This window comes from Lithobates pipiens, unplaced genomic scaffold, assembly GCF_037356315.1.
Source record: "Lithobates pipiens isolate NorthernLeopardFrog02 unplaced genomic scaffold, aLitPip1_a1.2 Scaffold_3, whole genome shotgun sequence".
NCBI lineage: Eukaryota > Metazoa > Chordata > Amphibia > Anura > Ranidae > Lithobates > Lithobates pipiens.
In genome coordinates, this window is record NW_027507790.1 from 140,117,574 (window position 1) to 140,137,782 (window position 20,209).

The 20,209-nt window shown below is 40.7% G+C and overlaps 1 protein-coding gene across 2 annotated transcripts in view; it reads left to right on the plus strand.

Annotated features, from left to right (window-relative positions):
- LOC143940688 (uncharacterized) overlaps positions 1 to 17,253 on the plus strand; it is a 68,551-nt gene extending 51,298 nt beyond the window's left edge. For both annotated transcript variants that reach the window (XM_077462321.1, XM_077462322.1), the window contains 5 exons: positions 11,200 to 11,357; positions 12,552 to 12,594; positions 14,308 to 14,494; positions 15,119 to 15,254; positions 16,343 to 17,253. In XM_077462321.1, coding sequence (XP_077318447.1) covers positions 11,200 to 11,357; positions 12,552 to 12,594; positions 14,308 to 14,494; positions 15,119 to 15,254; positions 16,343 to 16,442 — 624 coding nt within the window. In that variant the 3' untranslated portion in view covers positions 16,443 to 17,253. The remainder of the gene's footprint in view (positions 1 to 11,199; positions 11,358 to 12,551; positions 12,595 to 14,307; positions 14,495 to 15,118; positions 15,255 to 16,342) is intronic.
- Positions 17,254 to 20,209: the final 2,956 nt, after the last annotated feature.

The following is a 20,209-nucleotide window of genomic DNA, read 5'->3' on the forward strand; positions in this document are numbered from 1 at the left end:
CAAAATGCTTCTTTGGGAGTTCCTAGTGCTATGGTGTCAAGTTTTTTTTCTTTTCCAAGTCAAGTTTCACATCTATTTTACAGCTATACCTGCAAAAGGGGTCAGCATGAAGTGATCTATCAGGACTTAATTTTCTGGCTAAAGTTCCGCTTTAACCACTTAAGCCCCAGACCAATTGTCAGCCTAAGGACCAGAGGTCTTTTTACAATTTCGCACTGCACTGCTTTAACTGGTAATTGCGCGGTCATGCAATGTTGTACCCAAACAAAATTTGCGTCCTTTTCTTCCCACAAATAGAGATTTCTTTTGATGGTATTTGATTGCCTCTGCGATTTTTATTTTTTATGATATAAATGGAAAAAGACTGAAAATTTTGAAAAAAAAAAGATATTTTCTACTTTTTGTTATAAGAAAAATCTAATAAACTCAATTTTAGTCATACATTTAGGCCAAAATGTATTCAGCCACATGTCTTTAGTAAAAAAAAATGTCAATAAGTTTATATTTATTGGTTTGCGCAAAAGTTATAGCGTCTACAAACTAGAGTACATTTTCTGGAATTTACACAGCTTTTAATTTATAACTGCCTATCTCATTTCTTGAGGTGCTAAAATGGCAGGGCAGTACAAACCCCCCCCAAATGACCCCATTTTGGAAAGTAGACACCCCAAGGAAATTGCTGAGGGGCCATGTTGAGCCCATTGAATTTTTTATTTTTTTTGTCCCAAGTGATTGAATAATGACAAAAAAAAAAGTTTACAAAAAGTCGTCACTAAATGATATATTGCTCACACATAGTTATATGTGGAATTGCACCCCAAAATATATTCTGCTGCTTCTCCTGAGTACGGGGATACCACATATGTGGGACTTTTTGGGAGTCTAGCCGTGTACAGCACCCCGAAAACCAATCACCGCCTTCAGGATTTCTAAGGGTGCAAATTTTTGATTTCACTCCTCACTACCTATCACAGTTTCGAAGGCCATAAAATGCCCAAATAACACAACCCCCCCCCTAAATGACCCCATTTTGGAAAGTAGACACCCCAAGCTATTTACTGAGCGCATGTTGAGTCCATGGAATATTTTATAATTTTCCACAAGTTGTGGGAATATTACAAACTTTTTTTTTTTGCACAAAGTTGTCACTAAATGTTATATTGCTCACACATGCTATGGGCATATGTGAAACTATACCCCAAAATACATTCTGCTGCTTCTCATGAGCACGAGGATAGCACATGTGGGGGACTTTTTGGGAGCCTAGCTGCGTACGGGACCCCGAAAACCAAGCCCCGCCTTCAGGATTTAAATATAAGACGTTACCAAAAAAATCTGTTAGCGATAGCAGGGATCAGGCCTGACTCTGCGAATGCTGCAGTTATGTGTTTAGTGTTTTGTAAGTGACAGTGATCGATCGATACTGCACTTGGGTGGGCTGGGCAGAGGGGCAAAACGCAGGTGCTAGCTGGTATCTGGGCTGATCCCGCTAACAATGCATTTTTTGGAACGCTAAACTGCTGGGGACGCTAGTATAGATCTGATCAGATCAGATATTGGTCTGTTCAGATACTATACCACTACGGGAGGTGTATGCTTTGCGCGTGGGTGTTAGCGGTACTGGCACTAACCTAGCGCTGCCTGGGGGAGACTCTATCTGACACTATAACCTAATTGATATCACCCGCCGGGTGATCAGGGGATTAAACCTTTATTGGGTAATAAATGGTGGGTGCCCTGATGCTATAAAAAGCAAACTAACTAACCAGCATCACCCGTAACACTTATATGTGATCACTGGTGAAAGGGTTAACTAGGGGCAATAAGGGGGTTAAAACCTTTATTAGGTAGTATATGGGGGTACCTAATGCTATAAAAACCTGGCAGTGAACCTAAAAAATAACTAGCTACCTAGTGGCACCAGTGACACTAATGCAGCGATCAGAAAAACGATTGCTAAGTGACACTGGCAAAAGGGCTTAAATCACCCAGAGACTGGCCTCATCAATCACCTCGCAGGTGGACAGACAGGGATGCATCATAGCTAGAAACAAAAACCAGGATGATGGAACGAGACCATCAGCTGTCAAAGAACAGGAGTTTTTACACGCTCCTGACAGTTACACACTGATTCCGTTGGAGGGCTTTTTAATTCCATTGGTCCTTTCTCACAATAACATGTATGGTTATACTGTCTCATTGGGTGCAAAGCCTCACTCACAATTGTTTTCTCTGTGTTCTTGCTGTGACAGGCATTTTATAATGCAGTAAAACTCTTGTCACCATATTATCTGTGAATTCACCCTGAAACAGCTGTATGCAGGTTTGAATAAATGGCTCTATGATATTAGGCCAGTGGCGGCTAGTGCTCAAAATTTTTTTGGTGGGGGGGGCGCAAACAAACTGAAAAATTCTGAAAAAAAACATCAATTGCAGCCTCACTGTGCCCATCAAACGCAGCCACTGTGCCCATGAATTTCCACCACTGTGCCCATCAATTGCCACCATTGTGTCATCAAATGCAGCCACTGTGCCCATTAAATGCAGCCACTGCGCCATATCAAATACCCCCACTGTGCCCCATCAAATGCTGCTACTGTGCCCCATCAAATGCGGCCTTTGTGCCTCATCAAATACAGTTACTGTGCCCATCATATGCAGCCACTGTGCCCATCAAATGCAGCCTCACTGTGCCCCATCAAATGCAGCCTCACTGTGCCCCATCAAATGCAGACACTGTACCATCAAACGCAGCCACTGGGCCCATCAGTTGCCGCCACTGTACCATGAAACACAGCCAATGTGCCAAACACAGCCACTGTGCCCATAAATTGCTGCCACTGTGCCATCAAACACAGCCACTGTGCCCATCAATTGCTGCCACTGTGCCATCAAATGCAGCCACTGCGCCCATCTTGTGCAGCCACTGTGCCCATCTAATGAAGCCCCACTGTGCCCGATCTAATGCAGCTTCACTGTGCCCCATCTAATGCAGCCTCATATGCAACTACTTTTTTCAAAACGTAAAATTTTATATGTTAAAAAAAAAAGAAATAAACAAAAAGGTACATGCACAAGTAAAGTCATACAGCAAAGCAACCCTAAACCCCCGTACACACGGTCGGACATTCTGCCAACCAAATTTTGTCCGACGGATTGTGTCCGAAACTGTTGCATACACACGGTCGGACCAAGTTGTTGGAAAATCCAATCATTCAGAACGTGATGACGTTATTTAGTTACGACGGGACTACGTTCAGGCTAGTAGCCAATAGCTTTGGTGTAGGAATTTGATCTGAGCATGCGTGGCACTTTGTCCGATCGGAATTCTCTACACATGATCGGAGTATGTCCGATCGGACCAGTTTGTCGGAAAATATTTCCAACAAGTTGGAAAATTGGGTCCGACGGATATTCCGACAGAATCAGTCCGATGCATACCACACACAGTCGGATTATCCGACAACACGGTCCGATAGGACACATTCCGACGGATTCCCCAACCGTGTGTACAAGGGCTTACTGCTCATATTTAGCATTGCCTGTGTGTGACAGTCACTGTGTATAAAAATCTCCTCCTTGATTACTGCTATTTGCCCTTAAACCAAAAATGGAATAAAACTAGTACAATGTGTGTAGCCAGGTTGAGCTATAATCAATCCTTTTCTCCAGAGCTCTTGATTTACATGGTTTTTCTCCCTGCTCTATCCTTCACCCACGCATTAAATACCTTTTTATATACAGCAAACAGTGAAGCTGTTCGGTCTCTGATCCTACCTGCACACGCTATCCTCTGTATGAACGGGCCACCACTGTATTAGGCTATATTTTCACTTTACACCAGTGGTTCTGAATGTGCATTTGGCTGATGGGGCATAAAGCAATGATTTGCATGGCTCTGCCTGCTGTCCCCAATAAAAAATAATGGTCTTACTTTTGGGATATGTGATGGAAAGACATGAGTTAGATCTGTTCTAAGGTTTTACTGTGTTAGGCACTGATTACATTGGAGGGATTTTTGATTCTGTCACCATAACTTGTATGATTATACTGTCACATCTTTATTAGAAACACAAATATGCATTAAATTGACACTAGGCTCAATTCACAAATCTAAAACAACAGAATAATAATTAACTCTCGTATCTATAGTACAGCTCTGAGGTCCTGTGCCTCTCTCCAGGGCTTTTTTTCTCAGAGAATAGGTGCAGGAACACCCTCTTTCTGAATCACCCATTTGACTCCACCCCTACCCACCTCCAAGCACCGTTCCTTGGTTCCACCCCTACCCACCCCCGAGCACTGTTCCTTGGTTTCATCTCTACCTATCTCTGAGCACTGTTGCTCCTATTACTGCCCCTTTTAGAGAATACAGAACCAAGTATCATTTTGTGGTGCTAAGTAATTTGCAGAGAATTTGTTAATGATAACAAGAAAATCAGTAAAATAGATCCTGTGCATCCAGTAAAAATAGAACCCTCCAGCAACAGTAGATTCCCCAGCAACAATAGAACACTGGCAGCAACAAAAGATCTCCCATAGCCAGCATCAATAGACCCTACAGCAGTCAGCAACAATACAGATCTACAGATGTAGATCTCTCCTAGCAACAACTGACCCCCCCCAGTAACATAAGCCCCCCCCCCCCGCAACAATATATATACCACCAGTAACAATAGATCCCTCACAAAAATAGATCCCTTCTAGCATCAATAGACCCTGCAGCACACCCCAGCACCCCTAGCCATTATATACATTCAGTGCTGGAGGTGCTGGAGGCTGCGTTCCCCCGCATTCCCACAGAAAAAAAAACCTGCCTCTCTCCCTCTGGCCACAAGTGTCTGATATTCTCGAGGTTATGTCACTTCCCCACACTGCATACAAAATATGAAAGTCTCACGCTGCTGATCCCTTATACAAAGAACTCTGTCCTTTCTCTGATGCTGCTCCACAAAGTTTTTTTCTGTAGTTGCCCTTTAACACATACAAGCATTCATTGAGGTGCTTGTTTGGCTTTGGTCTGGGCCAAGTAAAAAGGGACATGGGTTCTGCCATCTGTCTACATTTGAATTGTCCTTTTTACCTGCATTGCACCCCTAAATGTGCAGCAGCACTTAGTTACCGTACTTTCTTTTCTGCTCTATTTGCCACTTTGAGCTTGAAGAATTAAAGTGTTCCTAAACCCACAACAGCAAAAACAGTCTATATATGCAGTAAAGCATGCTTGTTATACTCACTGTGGAACTTAAGGGGTTAATCCTCTGCATTGTGTAAAAAGGCTGTTTTATCCTGTCTTCTCTGATCCTCCCCTCCTTCCACTGTCCCCTGATAATTTCCTGATAACACAGAGTCTATGGAGTCAGGCTGCACATGCTCAGTTTAGTGTATATTGCTAGAGAGTTTTTTTTTTTTTTTTGAGAGGATGCATGTGATCATCACAGGGCCAATTAGCACTGTCCAGACAGAGGGACGGGGGTCTTGCATTCTCATAGCACAGTCATAAAACTCCACCTACCTACCTAGCTTTAACCAGTGCTTGGCTGGACACTGATAGAAGTCACAAGACTGCTGATAAGAAAAGGTATTTAGCAGTTTAGATTTACTAAAATAATTGTATTTCCATATTCTGTGTACTGTGGGAGACCTGATATAGTGAATGCAGGGTCTTGGGTTTAGTAACACTTTAAGGAACATACAGTACCTTGCAAAAGTATTCACCCCCTTGACATTTTTCTTGTTTTGTTGCTTCACAACTCTGAATTAACATGGATTGTTTGAGGATTTGCATCATTTAATTTACAGAACATGCCCACAGATTTCAAGATTTTTTTTTTATTGTGAAGCAAACAACAAATAGGACAAAATAACAGAAAAAGTCAATGCGCATAACTAGGCACCCCCCTAAAGTAAATACTTTGTAAAGCCACCTTTTGCGGCTATCACAGCTCCAAGTCACTTTGGATAAGTCTCTACGAGCTTGCCACATCTTACCACTGGGATTTTTTCCCATTCCTCCTTGCAAAACTGCTCTAGCTCCTTCAAGTTGGATGGTTTGAGCTTGTGAACAGCAATCTTTAAGTCTGACCACAGATGTTCTATTGGATTGAGGTCTGAGCTTTGACTAGGCCATTCCAACACATTTACATGTATCCCCTGTTGCTTTAGCAGTGTGTTTGGGGTCATTTGTCCTGCTGGAAGGTGAACCTCTGTCCTAGAGTGGTACAGGTTTTGCTCAAGAATATCCCTGTATTTAGCACCATCCATCTTTTCCTCAACTCTGACCAGTTTCCCAGTCCTGACTGCTGAAAAACATCCCCACAGCATGATGCTGCCACCACCATGTTTCTCTGTGGATGGTGTTCTTTGGGTGATGTGATGTATTAGGTTTGCGCCAGACATAGCATTTTTTTTGATGGCCACAAAGTTCAATTTTAGTCTCATCAGACCAGAGCACCTTTCTCCATACATTTTGGGAGTCTCCCACATGTCTTTTCGCAAACTCAAAACGTGCCATTTTGTTTTTTGCTGAAAGTAATTGCTTTCTTTTGGCCACTCTGCCATAAAGACCAACTCTATGGAGTGTATGGCTTATTGTCATCCTATGTACAGATACTCCAGTCTCTGCAACTGGAACTCTGCAGCTACTCCAGGGTTGCCTCTGTGCTGCCTCTCTGATTAATGATCTCCTTGCCCGATCCATGAGTTTTGGTGTGTGGCCGTCTCTTGCCAGGTTTGCTGTTGTGCCATGTTCTTTCCATTTGGTTATGATAGATTTGATGGTGCTCCTAGGGATCATCAAAGATTTGGATATTTTTTTATAACCTAACCCTGGCTTGTACTTCTCAACACATTGTCCCTTACTTGTTTGGAGAGTTCCTTGGTCTTCATGGCAGTGTTTGGCTAGTGGTGCCTCTTGCTTAGGTGTTGCAGCCTCTGGGGCCTTTCAAAAAGGTGTGTATATGTAATGAAAGATCATGTGACACTTAGATTGCACACAGGTGGACATCATTTCACAAATTATGTGACTTCTGAAGTAATCGGTTGCACCAGAGCTTTTTATGAGCTTCATAATAAAGTGGGTGAATACATACGCACATGGCAATTATCATTTTTTTATTTCTGAAAAAATAGTTTTATATATATATTTTTCTAATTTTACTTCATCAACTTAGGCTATTGTGTTCTGATCCATCACATACAATTCAGATAAAAAAAAAACACTGAACTAAAGGCTGTAATGTAACAAAGTAGGTAAAAAGCCGGGGGGGGGGGGATACTTTTACAAGGCACTGTAGGTATAACCTGCATCAGTGGCCATCTTGAAAGTGAACCTGTTATAGGCAAAGCACGGGTTCAATTAAATGTCAACATTTAAAACAGCTGGATGCACAAAGCACTAATCTTTTTTTTTTCCTTTCTGCTGTAAAATATATATCTAGTCCTGCTCTTGTTTTCAAGTTCCGGGGCATAAGCCTTAGCATTTTATGTAAACAGCTTAGTGAAGCAATAGGCTTATATTTAAACCGCTGGTTGTGTACAAGCCACATGCCTGCGTTATCAAGCAACAGCCATTATTGAAACAAGTCATTATCTTTAGCAGGACGGCTACAGCAGCACGTGCTCAAATTAAATACTCCTTGTTTCAAAACAAAACAATTTCTCCGAGAAGTGATCTTTAGTAATCTAGAACAATGTATGAATGCAAACTTGTAGTAAAGCTGCATTATAGTAAGTCGATAGTAAAGCTAGTGAATTCAGAGGATTTGCTGATGACATTCACAAATATGCATTTGTTTTGTCCCTTTCAATTGTCTGTTATTTAAAGGTTAAAGTTAAAGTTAAATTCAAATATAATGGGTTTGCAAATATCCATATTTGGTAATGCCCACAGTTCTAGAGACAAGATATTTAGTCTACCTAAAGGGTTACACCTTTTAAAAAGGAGGTAGTGTGTTTTCATTTAATTTTAATTCAATTCATTGAATTAAATTTTTAATTCATTTTGCAGTTACCCTAATTCAAGCTTCACCCTTTTGCATGCTTTCTTTTCTATACTTTTGTTATTGTATTAAAAATAGAGATTAGTGAGTGTTTGTATAGACAAAAAGGTATTTATTTTTTTAATGAATAAAGTAGAGGACGGGTCATTCATTTTAGTTTTGCTGTGGAGATTTCTTTCTGTTGGACAGTTGCTACTGGAACAGGTGCCCCCATCAGAAGATTTCACTTCCCTCCTGTTCTGGAGACAACTTAAAAAAATTGTATTGCCCCTCATTTGCTGTCCTGCTGGCTATGGTCACCTTGGCAAGTGAAAAGGTTGGATTGCCCCAGTTGGGACATAAAAATGTAGTTGGCCTAAAATTAAACATATTGAGTATACGTACACTTTAACAGTCAGCCAACTTAAAGACTTGGATTGTGAGAAAAAAAAAAGCCGTAAATTACAGACATTGTGCAACACTGCCAAACAATAAGCTAAACCTGAGTAAGCAATAAGCAAGCTTGGCTATACAGCATTTACATATAGTAATAAAAAAAATAATGAATAGACTGAATATTTCCTTTAAGCAAGACCAACTTCCCCATGAGGTAATTGGATAAATGAAATGCACATAGGAGTATAAATATGAGGAAACAGAGCAAAGTGATTAGCCAAAAAACAGTATATGCAGGTTCCATAAATACGGTAAACATTCATTTTAAAATATCAGAAAACACACATAAAACCTGTGAATGTACAAAAGAGAAGTGGGGTAAATAAGCTCTAAGTTAGCTGGAATTAAAATGTCAGTAACAATCTGAGGTAGGGTTAGCGCTTTTTTACTCATTTGCATCAGTACAATGCTACTATTGTTTATGCACAGTTTGTGATAACCTCCTTTTATAAAGGGGGTCAGAATCCTCTGCAAGCACAGAAACAACATGCCTAGGTCACCAGTGCTAGACAGGAAGCAGCCCTGGCAAATAAAACTCTTCAGGTTGCATTTGTGTATTTGAAGAGCTATTACAGTCCAACAAAGTAATTGCTTGTAGCGCTTACCCCAGAAGGAGCCGCTGTTCTATACAAGCAGCACCACGATACACCAGGGCTAAAGGGGGAATATTTGTTGCAAATATACACAGTACCCATACAGCATAAAACAATACAAACAGCAGTACTGCACAACAAATAGGTAAAACAATGGTAAACAAAATATGCAGTTGGTAACAAACAAATGTAACCCGTAAACACTATACTAGGGGCTGGTACTACAATAATAGACTGGCAGTCTATATTAAGTGCCTTTCCCCACCAGTCAGCATTTTGGGGCCCAAATATGATGTTGAAGTGCTCAGGATAAGGTTCCTCCAAACACTGGTAAAACCAACACTGTTACACTTTATTAGGGTGTAGTGGGATTGGTCAGTGACCTCTCCTGCAACTCATTAGCAGTAAAACTGTAGCACATCTACTGCATGGGGAGAGGAAAAGTGGACCTTTAGCAAGGAGAAGGCTAGCTTTACCTCAGGGTGGATCCATGGTCACAGTAGAGAGCTTTACATGACAAGGAAGGGCACAAGCCACTTTAGAATTTTTTAAGTTTTATTGCTACTACTCACAAGGGGAGAGAGGGTTAGGGTTAAGTCTCCACTTGCAACCAGGCTTACAGACTCCATTATTCCAAGACAGGGCCAGGATTCTACAAGAGCAAACACTCTGTCCCCATCTAACAGACCTCCATCGGCTCTCTTGTACCAATATGTACCCTCCTCGGCCATGCAGGGCTGTTCAGCTAAACCTGTGTTGAGCCCATAGGGCTCAGGCCTACACAGCACAAACTCTGAACACGTCCTCCCCAGGCTGAGGCCTGGGGAGAAAAGAGATCACCAAGCCACTCCCTGAGCTTTTATAACCTCCCCCAGTATGCAGCACTGTAGAAAGTCTACTAGTGGAAGCCAGAAGGGACATAAAGTCTCAATAGCAAAAGACTTGCTAAGCCCCATAACTATAGCCCTAGGCATAAGTGACACCTAGTGGCGGCAGTAGGGTGCTCCAGTAACTATGAAATATAAGGCATAAAGCAAATGAGCAGCTAGAAATTGTCCTAGGTGAGTTACCCTACCAAGGAAAGATACATTTAAACACTAACTAATATACAGTGTGGCTACACAACAAAATCAACATCCGTAGCTGCAATCTCCCTGACAATGAAACAGTGGGCTCAGTCAGTGTCAGCAGTGTCCTCTAGTACCAGGGAATGCCTGCTGCTACACCTCTCCGATCTACATAGGGTCATAAGCAGCTTGCGAGTGACCAGATAGACAATTTGCCTCTCAGAATGTCTCCCTTACATCTAAATGAGCCCAGAAACAAGTCTTTCCTTTTATCTTCCCACAGATCTCTAGTGACGGAAAATATATTTCCTCCACCTAGTCCACATAGTAGGCTTATTCTGTATGGAACTACCTCTCCCACGATTCTCAGTTTCTCCCAACATTCACAGAAGTTCAAGCAGTCCCCATTCTCTTTGTCTTTGTGGTGGGTGGGCTTAAACAGGCTACACAAAGCTCTGTAATAACATCTTCACACCTATGCCTGTCCCTCTTTCAGCTCGGGCAGGAACGGCAGCAAAGACAGTAAAATCTGACAGCCAGGTTCATGCACTTTCTCCTCTTATGTCAGCTCTGCAGACTGGGGCTACATGTGTTTTTTGAAGCACCACTCAACTGCCGTTTACTGTGCAGTTTTGGGCCTCACTGTAAAAAGAGTTCAGATTGTGTTGATTGTATTTATACTGAGTTCAGGCAGCCCAACATATCTTGCTCAACATACTCTCAGATCCAGACACTACGGGGCTTTAGATAATGCTGGAGCTTCAAGATTACCAGTTAAAGTACCAATAGATTTTTGGCCAGATGAGGCAATAATCCTGTATCTAGATGGCAAAACATGACAGCCCTTATGAATATTCCCAGTGAAAACAGCAACTAGGCACATTAGAAAACGTTTCCTTATGGCCTATGTATGTATCTATCTATCTATCTATCTGTCTATCTATCTATCTATCTATCTATCTATCTATCTATCTATCTATCTATCTATCTATCTATCATAAAAAAAATATTGGTGTCACCTGCATGCACATAGAAAGAAAGCAGTTTAGATTAGAATGTATTGTTTTCGGACAAGCTTCACATTTATCTGGGTTCTCTTTGCAGGATGAAGGAAAATGTCGGCCACTTGAGGTGGCAAAACTGGAAGGCTCTGAAATTGGTGTGGATACTACACTGGGGAAACCATTTGTATTTAGATGTGTACCACAGTCTGGAAACCGCATATTCTATTTCTGTGCAACATCTAACCAAGAGATGAAAAGGTAATGTGTTGCCTTGGTGAGCAGCAGTGATGAAACCAAGTAACAATGCCTGAGTTCCAATTCGTTCACTGAATATTCACAGTTTCACAAAATGTTACATTCTATGCTATGCAACACTAATTGCGGTTTTAAAAATCCCATAATCCAGCCCCCGTTCTGCAGCTTCCTCACATACAAGCAGACCACAGAGCCAGGCTAATCCATCTTAGTTCTGCATGGTTTGTCCAAGGCCAGAATAGTGTTTATATCCTAAAGATGCAGTGGGGTGGATTTTATAATGTTCTATTTCTACATTTTAACACTAAACATTACAACAGATGATATACTTAAAATTACTAAATTTAATTTAAATTAAAAAAATATTTTATTAATCTAAAAATGTATGTTTGCATGTGTATACTCATCTATTGGTTTAAAAACGACTTAGGGCCTATTCATAGCACATTGCAGTGCAATGAATTATATATGTTTTTGTGATTTCATGCATGCATTTGGCAGCCCATTCAACATAAAATGTCTGCAACACTCCTCAGTGCATGAAAAAATGGGTGCTGCTTGCATTTTATCACAGTGTAATGCACAGGACACGGGGGGATTTACTAAAACTGGAGCATGTAAAATCTTTGCATAGAAGCCAATCTTCAGGTTTTATTGTCAAAGCTCGATTGAACAAGCTGAAGTTAGAAGCTGTTTGGCTATCCTGCACAGCTGCACCACATGCTGAGTGCCCCAGTTTTAGTAAATCTCCCCCTGTGTGATGTGCTGCCTTGCAATGCCTTGCAGCACACATGAATTTTGGAATTGCATTGGAGTGCTATTCACAATAATCGGCACTGCAGTGCACCAATGTATGTGAGATCAGCTTGGTGTGAACAGGCCATCAGCGTTCCTACAATATCAATAACCTTGCTGTACCAGTACATCAGCGAATGACTGAGATAAATATATATATATATATATATATATACATACTGTATATATAGAATAAAATATTTACATGATTCTGTGCAGCCTTTCTATTTATAATACTTTTAATCATAGGACATAATTATTACACAAAAGGAAAGGTGTCCACCATTAAAATGGTCATACATTAATTGAAAACTAAACTTTTGTAAGAGATATGTGCATTTTTTTCTGAAATTAAATTTTGCTTCACTCATTACGTGTTCCTGCATTTATCCTGTGTTTTAGGTGGCTGGAGGCAATGGATAAAGCCATTCATCCTCTAAATCAGGTAATTGGTTTGTAGTATATTTAAATAGTTTTTAATTGATTTAATTTATTTACAGGGTTGTTACTGAGCAGAGTCTTATAACAACACATTGTTTAATAACCTCTTGTGTCCCAGACCATTGTCTCCCTAAAACCTTTTGGATTTTAGAGCATTTCTTAACTTTGGCAGTGTTTCAGTCTTGCATATTGGAGGGTATTGCCAAAGAGTGGTGCAGATATAAAGCCTGCACTGCTTTTCGAAATTGAGAAACTGAGCAGATTCTACTTCTAATTAAAACAGGATACAAGCCCCTTTGTTAATTAAGAGTGGTCTGCTCTGTTCTATGTTTTGTGTCTGTACATAACACAACATAGAGAGCAAGAAAGCTGGAGCTGGAGCTGCTTGCTGCAGCTCCCTCTGCCCATCTCTAGCAGTAGATATTTATTAAAGTGCTACTGCTGCAGGTAGAGGCTGGACAAAGCTACAACAGCTCTGCTGGAGCCTCCATACTGACAGGAACTGCCATGATGTCACTATACTCCCGACATAAACGTATTGTAGAAGTATTGGAAGCTTGTGAGCTCATGAGTTCCATTTTTCCAAGTTCCATTTTTAATGGCACCCAGGACTCAAGATGTTAAAAAGAAAGTGTAGTGTGAAGATTATACCGTTATTATTGCAGCATTTATCTCTTTCCCAATTAGACCAGCTATAGCCCAAAAAAATGTTTTTGGTTTGGGCAAAGTGGGGAAAAAATGTGAAGTATTTTTTTTTTATGCTGTAATGCTATCATACAGTATGTTAGCAACTGTGTGCAGGGTTTCTAAATGAGTTTAAAGTGGTTGTAAACTTCAGAGATTATATGAACACAGCATATCCTACTATAGGGTGTACTTGTCTCAGTTAAGAGCACTAAGTGTCATTTCTGTCTGCTGCTTCTTTCCTATCTGCATGACTTACTTCTGACAAGTTTTCCTGACACCAAGAGAAAAGGGTGACAGGGGAGGGATATCCAGCCAATTGACAGCCTCAGCTCTGTTCCTGTGTGCTGTGTGTCCCTTCGTGCCAATCAGCTCTCCTATGGGTAATTTAAGCACTCTGCTATATTTTTTTTTCTTACACGACAAGCTTTATAAATTCTACACTTGGCTGTAGAAGAGAATACTACAGATAAACAGGTACAACTTATGTAGGAGGATTTGTTTTATCACTGTGTATCACCTGAAGTTAGTAATTTCATATATAGTTAGCAAGGTTGAATAAAGACACCAGTCCATCCAGTTCAACCTGAGTGAGTGTCTACAATTGTCCCGATCCCTGTACATTGCACACTCATATCGGTCCCTGCCCTCAAGATCCCACAATCCAAGGTCCCCATTCATATACTAGGGCCAATTTTTGACAGAAGCTAATTAACCTACCTGCATGTCTTTGGACTGTGGGAGGAAACCGGAGTACCCAGAGGAAACCCACGCAAGCACAGGGAGAACATGCAAACTCCAGGCAGGTAGTGTCATGGTTGGGATTCAAACCAGCGACCCTTTTTACTGCTAGGTGAGAGTGCTAACCACTACACCACTGTGCCTCCCATATGTAAGGGTTTACAACCACTTTAAGTTACAGGGATAGTGAGGATATGTACATTTAACTAAAAGTGATGTGCTCTTTATTTAACAATATAAATGTGCAGTTTGTATCAAATAATTCAAATTCACAACATTTTTTTCAATATAGAACCATATGTGGGTGGATGTGACCATGCACAATATCAGTCTTCCTCCATTAGCAATCAAGAGCCCAGAGTGCTTGGGTCTCCTTCACCAGCTGGACAGAAACAAGGATGTCTGGGTCCAGCACTACTGCATATTAAAAGATGGCTGCTTGTACTTCTACGCAAGTATTCGTTCAAACAGTGCTCTTGGTGAGTTTTAAATGCCCCAGTGATTAAATATTTAGGTGTTTGAACCAATTAGCAGACCATAAAAAGCTAAAGTACACCTGTTCTAACAGATATGTGGTAGCGGCAATGGCTCACCTTTCTCCAAAAATGCTAGTTGGTTCTCTGTGTCTGATTTCAACATTTTTGAGTCACACACCTAAAAGAAGCATACAAAAGTTCAGCGGAAGCTGTGAATTGCTTATTCTTATACTTGCTTTAGGTCTTGTTCGAGACTGTCCTTAAAAGTGGTTCTCCAAAACTTTGTGGAAAGTTTTTGAATGTTCTGTGGAAGTTTGGGTTGAAGCAGTCAGGCCGATTTAAAAAAAGCGAGTTGAGAATCTCCATGCAATAAATTTGTTTACGTTAGGATGATGATTGGATTTGAAGTAAATACTCAAACCATTTATTGTGTCAAGATACTCAACTTTAGTAAATCACCCTTAATGCCTTATGACTGTGTTTCAAGACAATCCTGATCTGCACAAAGCCAGATGTTACCAAGTTTTGACCCATCAGAACTAGTGTTAGAATATAACACTGTAGGAGCAGCATGACATTTTCTAGATGTTATTTATCTAAACTAATGAGCTTTTTTGCTAATTTCAGGTGGCATCTACCTACAAGGATACACTGTTTATGAACAGACACACAACTCAAGACATTGCATAATAGAGCTCAGACCCCCATCTGAAGAATTTAAAACTTTCTACCTGAGTGCAGGAAGTGCAGCTGAGAACAAGCGGTATGGATTGTTTCTGTTATGTGTAGAGCTGAGCAGATTTCATATCCAAACAATGTTGTCAGAACAACTGTATTGCCGCGGACACATTATCGGAATTTTGGCCAGAAAAAGACAATGAGAGCTTTTCATCGGAAAATGCGACCATGTGTATGTTCCATCGGAATTTAATATTCGCCAGCAAAAAATTGATATGTTCTCAATTTTCCCGATGGAAAAACTTTCTATCGGAAATTCCGATCGTGTGTATGCAATTCCGATGTGCAAAAACTCACGCATGCTCAGATTCAACTACAAGATGGAATCTATTGGCTACTAAATATTGAACTTACTTTTTCTAGTCCCGTCGTACGTCACCGTGTTTTTGGCGGTCGGGATTTGGCGTGACCGTGTGTAGGCAAGACAGTTTGAGCGGAATTCCGTTGGGAAAACCATCAGAGCTTTTTCCGACGAGAGTTCCGATCGTGTATATGCAGCATATCAATTTTCTAGAGAAAACACTAGAAGTCAGGCTAAACACTGCCAATGCACTGGAGGTCTGCATCTGAGACCTGTGTGTAGCAGTTTTTTCTTAGCTCCCTTTACATGGGCATTCTGGTAGTCTGTTTTTGACAAATTAAAAATGGACTACAAAGTATCACTGTAGGTGGTCATATTTAAGCGGCCATGGGTCTGCCTATATTTGCCCACCTATGGGTCCATCTCATGAGAAAACGCAATAAGTTTGTGTCCAAGTCTTCTTTTACTGACATGACCACATGTGGGCAGATATAGGTGGGCACATTTTCTTACTTTTTTTTTTATTATAGCCAGCTACCCATAAAAAATGCATGTGTTTCTTTGTCCTCCATCACAAGATGGAGGAAAATTTGGAACACTCATGCATGTCACAAATTTTGATACTCATTTTAATTCTGATACAACACAGCAGGGTATCAATCGGGGATTCACTGCTGAGACAGAAAAGAGGTCACCCATGTGAAATGGAAAACATTGCCAGATTTTGTTTTATTTTTTTAAATAAAACATACAGATAATCTTTAAATAGCACGGGTGTTGCACTTTTATATTGACATATATTATTTCAACAGATGGATTACAGCTCTGAAGACATCAATTAACAAATGGTTACCCCTTCATCAAGCTATCCAGGATTTTATGAGCAGGCCTCTAGAGGAGACCAGGATGTGATCAATCTAAGCTGCTATATATATATATATATATATATATATATATATATATATATATAGTAACAGATTCATAGAAATTTCAGCAAATCTAAGCATCATCACAGAACAACATCCTGGATGTGAATTTTTTCTGTACCAACAACCTTACATCATTACAGCTCGGAAGGGACATTCATAGCTGAGTCAACTGCAGTCATCACACTGGTATGTCAATGTGAATCCACAAGAGGAACCAAAGGAATTCAGGACTGGAGGAGGAATTCTCCTATGCATTAAGGACTAAAGTTTGTATATGTCTCAAAGCATCTCTGCAAAGTGACCTTTAGTCCAAATAAAACATAGGAATTTTCATGTTTTAGTAAATTGCATACACTAAGTCACAGAAATTTTTATTTATTTATATTCAAAAGAGAATTTTAAGTTAAAAAAAGACATCTAGATATTAGCATATTTCATATAACCTACTAAATGTATCTCTATTTTTGGGACTGAGAAAGCTGCTATTTTATATCTTATGTGATGGTTTAGCCCAGACGCCCAAGATTGTTTGTTGCCAATACATGCCTTGCTTTTTGAGAATTGCGACTTAGTGGGAACCATGCTCTGTGTCTGCCCCTCTACCACTCACACAGTGGCTACATACTATTGTTTGTATTTCTCTGCATTTGTAAAGGACTGGAGTTTCTGCAATATTACCTTGTGGCTATGTAATATGGCATGTCTGTATGCAAATTGTGGTTAGAAATTTTTTTTTTGAAAGGCAATTCTGAAACCTGCACACAAAAATACCACTAATAAATATATATCATGTTTGTTTGGTGTAAAATGCTTGATGGGTTGATACAGGCACCGGTTTATTTTATTTTTGTTTTTCTCTGGTAATCTGACTGTACAATTCCAGTGCAACTTCCCCTAAATGTATTAGCAACTCTAGTGTAAGCATCATTTATATCCAATTAGGCGTGACTTGTACTACAGTTTTTGGTAAATCAAAACAAGATTGTTTAATCAGATGGTAACATGTTGCCAATCTTATTTCTAAAGAACGCAACACATGTGGGAGGATTGTGCCTGAGTCCCTGCTCACAAGTCCTTCCAGCTCCCCCCTCTTCCTTCTGTATAATAATAGCAGCTGTAAGGCCTTGATTACCTGGTGAGTATCAATGCATACCCCGTGCAAGTGCATGTTTACCCACACAGGGCACATGCAACCCCATCCAGGCAATCTCATTGATGTCTATTGGTTCTCCTAATTTGACATTCGTGCATGTACAGGTGCACATCAATGAGATAAACACACTGTCTGCGTTCAGGGTCATGCACTGCACCCGCACAAATGTCGAACTGGGAGCAGCAATTGCATCAGTGCAGCCAATGCGTCCCATTAGACATCAAAAGAACTGCCTGCATGGGGATGTAGCATCCCCATGCAGGTAAACATGGCCTTGCACAGGGTATGTATTGAAACACCTCGTGTGAATGGGGCCTAAGAAGTGGCTGTCAAAATATTCTACAGTTACATATGTAGACCTCTTTTGGGTGCGGGTTATAAGAAATGGCACTCCCTAAAAAGGATATTATGCTAATGTAGCACTACCCCTGAAGGAGCTGCTGGTAAGATTTGGGCTTACCATTACCTTCTGTTCTCCTCGCTTCACGTCTAGGGGTGTCCCATGGTAAATGGCCCAGTAACTCGAGAGACTGACAACAGATCCACTTGAATGGATTTTATTTGAAAAACATAGACAATGAAACAGTCTCTTAAATTGGGATCAGAGGGTTGGAAAGAAGTTTAGGTACTCTTAATGTCAAAATCAAAATGTTGAAGAACTTGCTTACTTTGACTGCATCCAGAGAATAGCCATTCACAACTGGATGTTCACTCAAGTTGGACAGTTCCTCTCTCACAAGGCCTAGCAGCCAACAAGGTGCTTAATCAGGAACAAATCTCTGCCACAGATGTTGTTGTAGAACGTACAAGATAATGTCTCTGCTACAGACGTTGTTGTAGAACATGTAGGGAAACTAAACTTGAAGAACACTCGTATGATACCTGGATCTTTCAGTCAGCTTGGCGATATCCACGAGACTGGATTCTCTTGGGTACTTCAGCCCTTCCAGGCTCTTACTAAGAAACCAACCCGTACGTGGTCTTCTTCTGAAGAGTCCTCCCCTGGAATGCTTGAAGTCACTGGGTCTCTCCCAAACCGGAGACGGCACCCAACCACCTCAGAATCCTCCTTTAGTTTCCTTGCCTCGGGCTACCAGCCCCGAGACATGAAAATCGGGTGGATCCACACCCCAGGCAATAGCCTTCCTGGGGGCTGGTCAGGAGGACCAGGACCATGAAGTCAGTACATCATTCTAGACCGGAACCCCGAACCATGTGACGTCCGCATCTTATATACCCTTTCCCAGAAAGCACAGCAAGAGCACCACTCCCACTGGGCGAGCTCCAAGAGAGAGTAACTTAAGCATCTAACCAGACCACAGAACCTCTCACAGTCCAGTCAGACTGATGCTGAAGTCTAATGTTAGACACTTGAAAAATGCATAGCGCGTGCTCTTCACTAAATATGTAGTTAAATAAGGGAACCAGAACCTTCACTAAGTGAAAGCGTGGGGATTAAAAATAAAGTTGGTGATGCCTCCGTCCAGGACAAGGCCCCTGTTGCCCAGGGGGGATTTCCTTCTTGGGAAATTAACCAATCACAGTAATTGGGAGCAGAGCAACTACTGCAACCAGCATATAACATTAACCATAAGTATATAGATGCATATCACTGTAGAAATAATACAAACTTTAATACAAACTTTCTAAAAGAAAAGATTCATAACAGTACATACATGCAATGTACAAATAGATATTATCAGCAACGGGCTTAATAGGAAACCTGGTGGAATTGTGCACATATACCCAGGTATCTATATTTATTTATATAGATACCCCCAGATGAATGTTGTAGCCAAGTCCAATAGCAGGGTCCTGAAAACAAGATCTATGGTGATGAGGAGACCCTCCAGGTTTTGCCCAGCCAGTGTGAAATGCATTCCTAGTAATCTGCCACTGTGCATGTGGGATAGTAATAGGACAGATAAACTGTCACGAGGATTCAGAATACAATGAAAAAGCTATGAGCAGCTGCAATTAAACTATTAGAAAATAGGAATACTTGCATAATTGTCTCTTCTGATCTGGTATTTGTAGAATGGACAGGGCATGTGGCTGAGACCTTCTCTCTCTCTCTACTTCCTCCTTGAAGGATCTTTTCCCAACACTTCCCAGTCAGCAAGTAACATACATAATTTTACACTGCAATGTAATACTAGCAGCTGACAGTAGAAGACTGCAGATCCCTAAACATATAAAGCCCCTGGGCATTGCCAGCACTCTTTGAAGGAAGAAGCATGGGTATTTTTGGGGAAAATCTCTGGCACAATTCTGATAGCATTCACACTTTATACATGAAGCTTGTTGTATGCATTAAATCGTAGTAGCATGCATGTTAATGTGTTTTAACCTCAGCAAACACACCTACCCCTTAGCACACCAAAAGGTAGCCAATTAAGCCTGCATGTTGCCTGTGGTGCACAAAAAAAAGTCAGGTATGCTTTTTGGTCTAAGAATGCATGTTGAGGGCCCAAATAAGTGGGCATTTTCAATCTATAGAGAAAAATAAAATATACCACTGCACTGAAATTTGTAAAATAAATAAGGCAATCAGTAGGTAACCATCCACAATCCATCCAAATGTAAAAGAAAACAGG